At 42.0% G+C, this 12240-nt stretch overlaps 1 protein-coding gene across 1 annotated transcript in view; it reads left to right on the top strand.

The window, feature by feature from the left end:
• tns3.2 (tensin 3, tandem duplicate 2) overlaps window positions 1-12240 on the top strand; it is a 53933-nt gene that overhangs the window by 23046 nt on the left and 18647 nt on the right. Inside the window, exons 14-16 of the mRNA XM_084354372.1 lie at window positions 2106-2236; window positions 4080-4173; window positions 4254-4322. Coding sequence (XP_084210498.1) covers window positions 2106-2236; window positions 4080-4173; window positions 4254-4322 — 294 coding nt within the window. The remainder of the gene's footprint in view (window positions 1-2105; window positions 2237-4079; window positions 4174-4253; window positions 4323-12240) is intronic.

Here is a 12240-nt window from a genome sequence, read left to right as displayed (position 1 = left end):
AACCGTAATATTTCACTGTGTGGTTACTGCAGCAATGTGTGTGTGGAAATGTCTCTTTGTAACGTGTGTTTTTCAAGCTGTTGTTTGGAGGCAAGGAGTTTGTAAGCGATCAGGAATGCTTTTGAAGTTTGACACAACACTTTGCTCTGCGTCATGCCCTCCTTCTCCCTCTCATAATCTCGGAGTTGCAGTCTTCAAAAGAGAATAGCCCCCCGTCCCAAATACAGTGGGTTTCAAGTGATCCTCGACGCTGTAAGAAGCTGCGTGGAAGCACCCTCAGCAGGCCCTCCGGTGCAGCAGAGTAACTGGATTAGTTTCAGTTGGACTGGCTCGGCCTCTCATGTGCTTTTGAGATGATGGATGCTCACAATGAAAGCTGAGCTCACAATGTTCCACATCGCTGTTTATGGTTGATATGCACAATTGAGTGTGGTCCCATATAAGGACGGGCTCTATCACGAGTCACGACACACACGTCAGGGTCTGTGTTATGGTGTGTTTTGGGGGTGTTTAGACTGTCTTCAGAGGCTGCAGTCCAGTGAAATAAAAGCATTTTTAATTTCACTTTTTGCTCTACTTCAGTAAGTCACATCAAAATGTGTCAATTCTCTACTTGCACTATTTAGTGTGACCAGTGACGTATCTGTTTAAAAGCGGTAACTTGTAAGTTATGGGCAGAAGTTTTATGTAAAACGTTAAAAAAATGAACATTTTAAACAAAATGTGAAGAAATAACCAATGATTAAACCAGTCAGTAAGAGAGCTCGTCCACCAGCAGAGCTAGTTAGGGAATCAAACTCTTACTGAAGTCAGTTGAGAGATGAGTGAACAAATCTTTCCCATCGAGGAAAGTCCTCAGTGTCACCACTGCCGTTTTCCAATGCACAGTCGCTTCACTCACTGGTCGCCACAGCTAAAGCACGCCTGTGTGTAGCCGACAGTAGTTCCTCACACGACTCAATATGGAACTGCTGCCTCGCAAGCTCATATTAATTTGGCGGCTGTGAACAAAAGTCCTTATAGGTAAGTCTTACCAATCGGCAGTCATCTTGGCAACCTGTGCAGTTTTTTCAGGCAAGAGGCAACAAGACCAGGCCCCTTTCGAAATGAATGGGGAGAGAGCCAACACTACATTGTTAATGGTCACTGGGACATAAAAACTGCATGTGTAGAAACACCAGTCAAATCTGATTAAAAATGCTTAAAAAGTTTGATGACTTTGCTCCAAAATAAGGTTTAAAACACCTTTTTCCCAAAGGTTACACTTCAGTTTCATGACACAGACTTCCTTCACAGCTCAATACAGTGCAGCTACGTGACCTTGTCAGCTCATCCCACCAGAGCACTTGAACAAAACAAACACGGCTGGTACAGACGTCTATATTTGAGAATCTGATAACAATATAATCCAATATTAGTTTTTCAACTTGTTCAGTAACATTACCAAACATGTCTGACAAGGATTCCTTAAGTTTTCTTATTAATGAACTGTAAACAAGCTGTGTACTGATTTTACCATTGAAAGATAAACCTCTCAGTGCTGTGTAGTGGATAGAAGTGGCCATTTCTTATTTACTGGCCGAAACATAGTCTGATACTGATGCACTGAGCTGAGTAAACTCATAGAACTCTTATACTTTCCTTATCCATTTGTTGAGTTGAATCTTTTTCAAATCCACTTATATCAAACTGAAATGTTCAGTTCTTCAGTCTACTCATATGTGAAAAACCAGCGACTGAGTGTTCCAACAGATGTTTTTCCACCATGTTTTTTCCACCATCTGGTCTGCTGAAGTCTGCTTACTCACACAGCCTGATGATAGGAGCTACACACCGCTGATCAACTTGCTGATAGATGTTTTTGTCAGACAAACGCTCTAAACATGAACCATATTCATCACCTTTTATTGCCACGCTGGCATCTGGTCAGCGTCACTACTGCTCAATGTTATTGTTTTTGACGAGAACAGACATAACTGTTTGTGTTCATTTCATAGAGGAAGACATGACTGATCTTATTTCAGATCATAATCTGTCTGACTGTCTGGCTCTTCTTTTCTGCCTCCTACCCTCCCCCCTCTCGTTATCTCTCTGCTCCTGATCAGGTTGGAGGCAGCAGAAGCAGGTCAGCGATGTGGTGGACTACGCTGGTCTCCATAGTCCAGGATGGAGAGAGGGTGGTTCTCAAAGCTTCAGAGGCCACCCGGTGCACAGTCCCTCCTTCTCACAAACTCAGGTAAACACAGTTTCCCCGTTCAGCTCATCTGACTGCAGCTCTGACTGCCAACTTCACCCATACCAGGGTATAACTGACAATAGCTGTTTTATTTGAAGCTTCCATAGTCACTATCAAATAATGTGAAAGAGGGTGCTCGTAGTGAGGAACATGAAGAGAATCATCACCTGATTCTGCAGCTCCACCCTGGTTCACAGAGCTTTATCGTTTGGTTGTCCGGCTACAAATACAGTGTTTTGGCTTCATGTCACTTCTCTCATGGCTTCATTTTCAGCCACAGTGGGCAGCTGTTTTTAGAGAAAAAGGTCTAAAAACCCACTATACACAACCTGCTCAGTAACAAGTAGCAGACAAACACAGGTAGAGACTAGCTGGTTAGCAGTGTGCAGGATTTAATAAGCCCCCAGCAAGAGCGCCAGGCTTTGAAGCCAATTTAACATGGCGGCCAAAACGTACGATTACAACATCACGTGATGGGCCCAAAAAGACTTTATACCATAAGCTTACATTATGAACGAAGTGGCTGTAAAATGTAAAATAATTTTTTTTGAGCATCACAACCCCCACAACATGACTCATTTCAGAACTGGATCTGTTTGATTAAAAAACAGCCTGAAAATCCAGAAAGCTGCACCATTAAATAATATTATCCCAATTTAAGTTGGTGGAATGCTAAACAGGAAGTTAGCCAGCTCAGCTGGTGTGCATGCTTGTGGCACTTGTGGAAGTAGCTTTTTTGGCTTCACCACAGAGTAACTTAGGAACAACGGGGCTCTGCTTCTGCCGCTGTATGCAGTTTCTCTGTAATACACCCATAGCATGAAGTAACTTAAGAGCCAAATATTTATCTCAAGAACATTTAGTTTCAATAGGCTGTCACAATATCATGTTTAAGAATTAAATATTGACAATATGATGATATTGTGCAATAATCCAGTGGCTCTTGAATCATCACCTTCATGCTGGTTGCCTCTCGCCTTAAAATAGAAACAAAACATGGAGAAGAAGATGCATTAACTAGCTCTATAGCTACTACCACAGTGTGTGGCTAATATTGCCCTACAGAATCATGTCCAAGGAGATGAAGGACAGAGCGAGTCACTCTACCTGTAGTCTTGTTATATATCGCCATAATATCTTTATCAAGAATTCTTTTGGCCACACTAATCATGTAGTAAAATATGATATCATGACAGCCCTGGTTTCCAATAGTTTCTTTCCCTCAGAGTTGTAATCGGGGTTTTTGTGAATAATGCAACATTTTGCATTTTCTTTCCAGATTTTAAATTTAATTTTCAACTGTTGTGTGCATTTATTTATTTATTTATCTATGTTAGTCTTGGTCTTTGACTTGGTCTCAAGCTTGTTTAACTTCAGTTTTGAATCAGACTGAACACCCAATTGGACGATATGTCTTGACTCAAGCTCAAAACTGAGCAGAGTCTCAGAGTCAATCTTCAACAGCCTTGATCAGATTTTACCACATTATTTTGGATTCAGTCACACAACAAACTTTCAAAGACTTTAATTTATTTGTTACCAAATTATTTGAAAGAAAAATAAATCACAGCGATCCTTTTAATAGATGATGGTTATGTAACTCTCTTTCTTTTCTCCCTGCCTTCCTTGTTGAAGAGTTGAGGTTTCTGCTCTTGCCTCATTCTTGTGGCTGGGTGGCATGAATGGCCCAACTGTTTACACCAAAACACGAGCTTTTAGCCACACACAGATCACAAGACTAATGTCTTCAGCTGTGTGTGTGGGATTGTTACACCATACAGCAAATCTTAATAAAAACATGTTGACTTTTTCCCTCATTTCATTCTGTTGTTCTTTTTTAAAGCATCTCTACAAAACCAACAGTGTGGACTATCGGGGACACACAGACATCGTCCCTCCTACTCCGGCCTTCCCTGTGTCTCCTCCGACGCCCTATGGTAAGAGATTAAGTCAGAATGGACACGACTGGATGTGTTTGCATTTTATAATCTAATCAGTGTCTGTTTTCTTTTCCCAGTGAAACATTTCTCAGAGTTTTCCCAGCTAAGGATGGGCGGGCAGTGGGACCAACACAGCTGGACACAAGGTACGCTTTCCCAAGAGTGTGTGTGACCATATACATGTATGAGTGTGTGTGTGGACCCAAACACTCCTGACGGCTGTCGGACAGGGTTGAAGAGCCGGTTGGAATGTCCTCCTGGCATATAACACACACACATACACACACCTGGCCTGCGCTCTGTTGCTATTGGCTGGTTCTGTGGGCATGGCTCTGTTTTTGGTAAGTCATGTCTGACTAGAGGCAGACAGACGGCGTGGACGCATGACTTTTTGTGTTTATTATTTTTAGGTTCGACATAAAAAATGTTTGTCGGCGTTGATAGAGTGGACTGGGATGCAGGACAGCTGATTGTGGCTAATAATAGTCGACTTTAACAGAGGAAGAGACCACTGCTGGCAGGATGTCCACTCACGTCCTGTTCTGGGAGGGGACGGGAGGAGAGGGGAGGGTCTTTTGTTGCTAGGACATCCTGCCTGAGGAGATATGGACCCCGCAGCTGCAGAAGGAATTCACTGTAGTGTCAAGAAACACAAATGTCTCTCAGCGGTCATGTCTCATATCTGATGTCGGTGGCTGTCATGATAATAACTATTCCCACTGAGGAAGCAAAGACAACATACAGTATAATGTCAGTCATATTTATCAGTGGTAGAAATGTACTCAGAATAATGACTCTGAAATGTTCTCAAATTGAAACTGAGCTCTCCTTTTACAGTCAAACAATCGCCCCTGAGGGCCTCTGAGACAGTTTCTGTCTCGTTGCTTTAGGATGAGCAGCAGCTGTATTCAGTTTGTCTGTTACAGTACAAAATCTAAAGAGACTCATTTAACAAGTCATGCAGCCTTCAATACTTCAAATAATGTGAAATACAATCATCCATTTGTGTGCTCAGTATTGCAAAGTTAGAGAGAGAGGAGGAGAAATGCAGCTGAGGGGAATGAGTGGAGGGACCAGGAGAGCAGGGAGGAGCTGATCTGCTAGAACGAGCACTGGAAACAGTTGTAATGAAGGAGATGCAGTGTAGGTGTGGAGGGAAAGCAGGCTTTGAAATGAAATTGGCCCCAAACGAATTATGTGCATGTGATGCAAATCACTGACGAAGCAGTTTTCACATTTTGCCCAGGAAATGTTTTGAAAAGCATTTTAATTCTGCATCTACCAGTGGGCCATCATGATAATAATGTTATTCCGCTTCTGAAATGTTCTCTGCAATGAGATGGAAAAAAATGTGTTAATATATCAGCAATCCGCCAAAATGAGTATGAGAGTATTAGATTATTGGATATTGGAAAAATTCCAATATCCTGCATCCCTAGTTAGATGATAAATGATCACACCACCGCAAATGCTGAATGATACATTTTACACAGCGTTGTGATGAACTATAAAGATGTTTTGGTCTTTATTTTCTTGCGTGAGAAATTTGGCTCTCAGCAGGGCACATTAAAACCGATTCAGCAGAATAAAATACATCATTTGAAAAGCGTAAAAAAGACTGAGTCAACTTCTTCACCCCAGTAAAAGTAATAGAGTACAGGCTCTGAAATGTACTCAGAGTATCAGAGTAAAAAGTCTCCCTCTGAAGGACATGTGTGGTCAAAGCTAACTGAAGCTCACGTCACATTAATCTAATTCAAAGACTATTAAAGTATAAGGTAGAGTCAGTGGAATTTTGTCCCAGCTGTTCCTGAACGCACCACAAAGATAGTTGATTGTTGAGTCTCATTCCCAGGACGTCAAATAGCCACATTTTGGGTTGTTAAAGCGTCCCGAGCAGCAACAAAGTGAGAAAATAAGAAAATCTCTGCAGATACGAGACACTAACACGCCTTTTCTCCCCAGTCCAGCCTCCCTCTCTGTCTGTTTACGTCTTCTTACGTCTTTGTTTCATCTCGCTGCGTCTGCCGTGTGTGATGTGCTCTGATAGGTTGACATCAGTCTTGTGACGTTGGGAAGGCGGCGTGCAAAGACTCAGAATAAAAAAAATCCATAATTTCCCTCAAATGCATCAAACTAAAGTAACGAGCCTGTTTTGAAAATGTGAGGAGGAGAAAGTTCAGACATTGTGTTCAGATGTAGGGAGGAAAAGTCCAAAGTTGTGCTGTACTAAAACCAATATATACGAACAAGCAAGGAAAGAAAAACAAACTGGGACAGTGTTGCACTGCAACATTGCTGTAAACAATGCACAGAAGGTGCAAATTAATCGAGTACAAAATGAACTTAGGAAAAAAGATTTACTGTCCTTGAATCTGCAGGGTCAGTACCTCCACCCTGACCTCCACCCGGGGAAGCTCAAGTCCTTTAACCTGTTTAACAGATGTTTTTTTTAAACAAGTCAAGCTTGTTTTAATCAAATCAACTTAAGATTTAATGACAAATATGTCAACATCAGATCTTTTTTATAATCAGTTCACAATTGTGAGATGCATCCACCAAACCGTTTTCCTTCTCCTGAAAATAATCCTACAACACTGTGACCTTGGCATATAGTAATCCGATTCTTGTCAACAAAACCAAAGTAATATTTATGATGGCATTTAGCTGTGTATTGCAGACAGATGGGGTCATTCCTTTAAAGGGCAGGTCGGCCTGTTTATTGTAAACATGTTTGTCAGAGCGGAGTGGCGGCAGGATGGAGAAGGAGCTGATGAAAGAGTAATTATTACTTGTTTACAGAGAAACACCTGATTCTGTCTCTCTGCTGGATGGACAGAAGAATTAACAAAGGACGCAGAATATCTGCGGCTCGCTCCCATTTTGGGGGGCAGACAAATGTTTCCTGTTTCCCGCGTTGAAGGCAGACAGACGATTGTGTGGGAAACAATTTAGAACGTCGAGACAGAACAGTCAGAATCCCTATTTAAATGATTTTTTATTTAATGTTTAGAGTCATTACTGTAATGACAGTTTGACCTGAGGCTACTGCAGCAGCAGACCGCTCCAGAACAACAGTGAGCCATGTGAACACTACAGCTGAGTTTCCACTGTGTTATCACCAGGCTGATCACACTGCCATCCAGCTGGGAATAGTAATAATCCAGTCATTAAATTTGGTCATTTGAGATTTAAAAAAAGAAGAGTCTAGACTCTGTTTAGAAGCTGGTTAGCGTAGCTTAGCATAAAGACTGGAAACAGGGGGAAACGGCTGTCCTGGCTTTGTCCAACAATAACTAAAATCTGCCAACCAGCAGCTCAAAAGTTCATTCATTTGCACGTTAAATCTTGTTTGTTTGATGCATAAAACCAAAGCACATAACTGTCAGATACATTTTGTTACCTTTAGAGACAGTTAGCTGCTCCCCCCTGTCCCCAGTCTTTATGCTAGGCTAGGCTTACTGGCTGCTGCCTCCAGCTTAATATTTAGCAGACAAACATGAGTTTAACGTGTATTTAAGAACAAACCTTTAACAGGATCTGAAAACACTATTAAGTAAGAATGACTGGTAGTTGACTGTGTATCGCTCATATCGTTTACATTTGTTCACTAATTGCTCCTTTAAGTGATGACAACAGAACTGTAGCAGTCTTTAGAATTAGACTATGAATCATCTTATCCACAAAACCTGTTCAGGATCAAATACAGCACTTCATCATTTCATTGATCTCTGGCAATCATCTGAAGGAGCAGGAGAGGTTTCCCTTTGTCCTCTCAGCTCACTCCCCTGCACTTTCTCCTGACCTTTGACCCCTGAGGTTTAGACAGTCAAGTGTTTGTCTGAAGGGACCATCTGCCTCTGCTGAACCTCAGCTCATAACATCTACATTCCTCTGGCTGAAACCTGCTTCCGCTGGCTGAGAGCTTCTGTATATATATCACTGTTTATTTTCAGTTGGCCACAAGTACACAAAGGAAATGTTGTTATGTAACATTTCAGAGCTTGTTTGTCACAAGGAAATGAAAGTGCACAGCAGCAGAGTTCATCTTTAGGTTGATTTGTAGGAAAACACTGGAATGACTTTGCAGAGGATAAGGTTTGGGAGAGATGTAAAACTGTCATCAATCTGTCATCAGCTGACACATTACATTAGATTGCTGTATGACGATGATGTAGCTGTATAAATATGTTGATTTCAGTGTTTCTGTATGTGGTTGAAGCATTTTGCTGCTTTTCAGTGATTTCTTTCACTAAATCATTTATAAATCTTTACCTCCGCCAAGGAGGTTATGTTTTCACCTGAGTCCGTTTGTTGGTTGGTTGGTTTGATCACACAAAAACTACTGAATGGATTTCCATGAAACTTGGATGGAGGATGGGTCTCGGCCCAGAATAGACCCCCATAACTTCTGGTGCTGATTTGGATAAAGGGGCAGATCCAGGATTTTTTCTCACTTTCTTTATTTAAACTCCTAGTGAATCCGGAGGCGGAATGTTATTTGCTTCCACATACAGTATTTACGTTCTGGTAGGGAGGGACTTGTCGAGGATATTGATTAGTGTTTATTATAACCAATAGCTTTAGTGCTGAAAGTGTCTGACCACTGATTACATGATGAGAGGGTTGACCAAATACGGCTCAAGCAGGACCTTTCGATGCATCTGAGACTGATGACATGGGATACAGAACCAAGGTGGTTTTGTGAGCTCATAGGAGCAGACAGCAGCTAAAGTCTGTAAGCCACCTCAGTAGATTCCCTGTCGTCAAACTGGCCACAGTTGATCGCTGAGTTTGTGTCCAATCAGACACTAGCCGTGTTCACTTGGAGCCAGATGCAGTTAGCCGCTGTTAGCAGCTACATCAACAGCAAGTAAAGCCATCTGTTCATCAGGACACGCCATACATAGTTTATTGAAGTGATCCCTGTAAGATTTGACTTTGCAGACTTGATTCTGTGGATCAAAAGCCGTCTAGAGGTCTAACTAGGATGAATCTGATACATAACATTGGAATAAAGGGTCATGAAATGCTTCTGAAACACGCTTATATCTAAAATCCTAAAGCTGCACCAATCAGTATTTCTATATTAAAAATGGGTGAAATGTCTGAGAGAACTATCACCCAACTTCTACATCCTGCATCTTTACTGTTTCAGTTCACTCACATCAACAACTTTTTTTCCAGTTGCAGACTCAGAAAAAAATGTCTGATAAACCAACTCTGCCCAGCACCAAACAGCAGACAGAAACAATCAGCAACTGCAGGTTACTACCGTGTTTCTGAAGTTGTTAAAGGTTTTTGCTTCTGTCATATTTAGTAACTGACCTGTAGTTTAATAGACAAAGACTCGGGTCTTTAAACTAAATGAGTGTCACAGATGGACCGAGCTGATGTCCATTCCAGCCCGTTTCCTGTGACACAGAGGTTAAAACAAGGCATGCAGCACATGCTTCTACCGACACTAAAGTAAACTGAACACAATTCAATCAGGAGCCTCACGGTGTAATTTATGATGTGCTAAGATTAGACACATGGCAAGAAGTGTGTGTGTGTCTGCATGCCTTTGTGTGTGTGTGTGTGTTTGTGGCGAGCAGATGGTGGGAGTGGACACACATGCACTGACAGAGAGGCCATAGAGGCCCCCCCCCTCTCTCTCCGCTCCATAAAAGGCCACACACGACCTCCGACCCCACTGGAATCCACTCTGATTGGGTGAAAGTGCTCGCTGTGGCCCGGCAGGAACAATGCTCAGTGGTCAGTGAGAGGAAGAGGAGGGAGGGAGGGTATGTAGACATGCATGGAGGGGAGGAAAAGGGGGGGAGAAATTCTCTACCTCTTGTCCTCCCTCCATACAACCCAGAAGTCGAGCGGTGTCACAACAAGCCAGGAACAAACGGGGAGCTTATTTTTCCATCTGGGGGACGAAAGGAATTGGGCATGGCAGTGAAACGATCCAGCCCCTGACAACGTAAAGCTTCAGCGAGTCGAGCTCAGATTGCTTTCTAGCAGAGAGAGAGAGAGAGAGAGAGAGAGAGAGAGGAGGAGAGTCTAGTAAAGGGAGAGTTTCATTCACACTGAGAGGAAGAGCATACCAGAAAGAGATAGAGACTTTGGAGCAGGAGGCTGAAGGAGAGATCTGAAAGCTTGGTGTCAACAGGAAACCGGCAAGTAACGGGACACATCAGAGACATCATGACTGCATCCCTGGGTACGTACGTGCACACACGTGTGCCAGAATGCTTGAAAGAATGTGTGATTGAATGAAGTTCTTCACTTTCCATCCTTCAGTCACTCCTCCTCTCTCTGGGCGTTTTCCTCTGTTTTCTGCTCATTCTCTCTCTTGTTTATGCTTTGTTATCTCTGTCCCTCCTGGGAATTTTAAGGAGGGCACACATGCACAGAGACGCTTCCCCTCTCTCCTCCAGGCTGCTGGTATTTGCAGACACCCTTTGGAATTTTTCTGTCAGATGCCTCCTCCAAACACACCCCCCTCTGAGGCTCGTCTCTCTGTCTCCTTGTGCATGAAACAGACTTTTTGTTGTTGTTGGTGGTTTTAATGTTGTGAGCAGCAGCATCTGCAGCCACTCTGACAGCTCACACTTGGTGGGATGATGAGATGGTTTGTTCCACTGCTCACTGCTGCGTTCATGATCTCATCCTGTTAAAGGCTATTTTGGCCTCCATCGTGCAGACATGGAAGGCTGATGTATTGGTGGTTAACCGAGGGAGGCTGTTTCCCCCTTTTTTCTGCTCTACTGACCCGAGTTGAACCGAAAAGTCTTTGAAGGTTTGTGTTTTTGTTGGTGTGCTTATTGCTCCCAGAGATGTCGTACATGATGGAACAACATCTTGCTGAGCCACAAGTTCATTAGTTTCAAACCTAAACCTACTAAAAGAACATCAGCACAAGTTTTTCCTATAATTTCACAGAAAGTCCTGTAAATAATTTTGTCAATTGGTGATAAAGATTGGAAAATTATTTTCAAGTGATTAATTCCAATACATTGCCTGCATAAACTAGGGAGTAACTAGTGGATACAGTTTTCAGCCTTTTCAAGACCTTTGTTATATATTTTGTTGTGTTTAGGAGTTGGACAAAATATCGATACAGCAGTTTATTGTATCCCTTCCTCTTGCAATATGTTTTTTGATTCGCTGGCACCAAAAGTCAATATTTTTATAAAAACATGCTCAAGTCACCATTTCATGACTCCAGACACAGATGTAAAAGCATTTAGTAAGTCATACATGTATCCTTTCTTTAAACATTTTGACGCCAGTTTATGGCTACTTTACATTAAATGTTGGCACATATGACACAATACAATTACTACTTATTGTTTCATCTCAGTTCATGTCAAATGTATTGAAAATGACACCACCATGCAGTGAATTAATACACAATTCCTGCACTTTCCACATTTTCCTTATTTAGACAGATGCAGAATCGCTGTATTGTGATACAGTCATTATCGATGGTAACGTGTCGTGAATCGTGTCATATTGTGAGTTACTCTGCGGTTCCCATCCCTAGAACTGCGACAAACCCTTCAAATAGAGCTTTAGTAAGCTGCGTTTTGTGTCTCTATTTTATGGCAAACTGTAGACCAAACTATGAGGGATTCATCAAGAAAATAACTGCCAGATTAATCACTAATTAGAGACATGCAGCACTAAACACAACAGGATTTTTTTTCTGATCTTAAGCTCTGATTGGTCGACTGTTTCTCAGTGGGCACAACACCAGACCTATTTGAATTTCTGAATAAAACAGCGATGTGGGTGTTGATTCAGAGGTCCTGAACCAGGATAGCACTTTGGCAAAAGTCAAGCGAGGTTTAACTTCCTGCCTTACTATTTTTCTGTATTTTCGAGCAGTGTTATTGTTGGTCTGAACACAAATACAGCTGCTATCAGGAACTTCTTCTGGAGTGAATACGACAGATTCACCAGAGACAGTCTGAGTATTAAGATATGAAAAAAAAGAAGAAATGACCTTCAAATGTAGAAGTGAACTGGCAGATTAATGGATAATGAACTATATGCAGTCCCAAACACACC

This window comes from Pagrus pagrus, assembly GCF_965226575.1.
Source record: "Pagrus pagrus genome assembly, chromosome: 6".
Classification (NCBI taxonomy): domain Eukaryota; kingdom Metazoa; phylum Chordata; class Actinopteri; order Spariformes; family Sparidae; genus Pagrus; species Pagrus pagrus.
The sequence above is the reverse complement of the archived record's forward strand: the minus strand, read 5'-3'. Positions and strand labels throughout refer to the sequence as shown.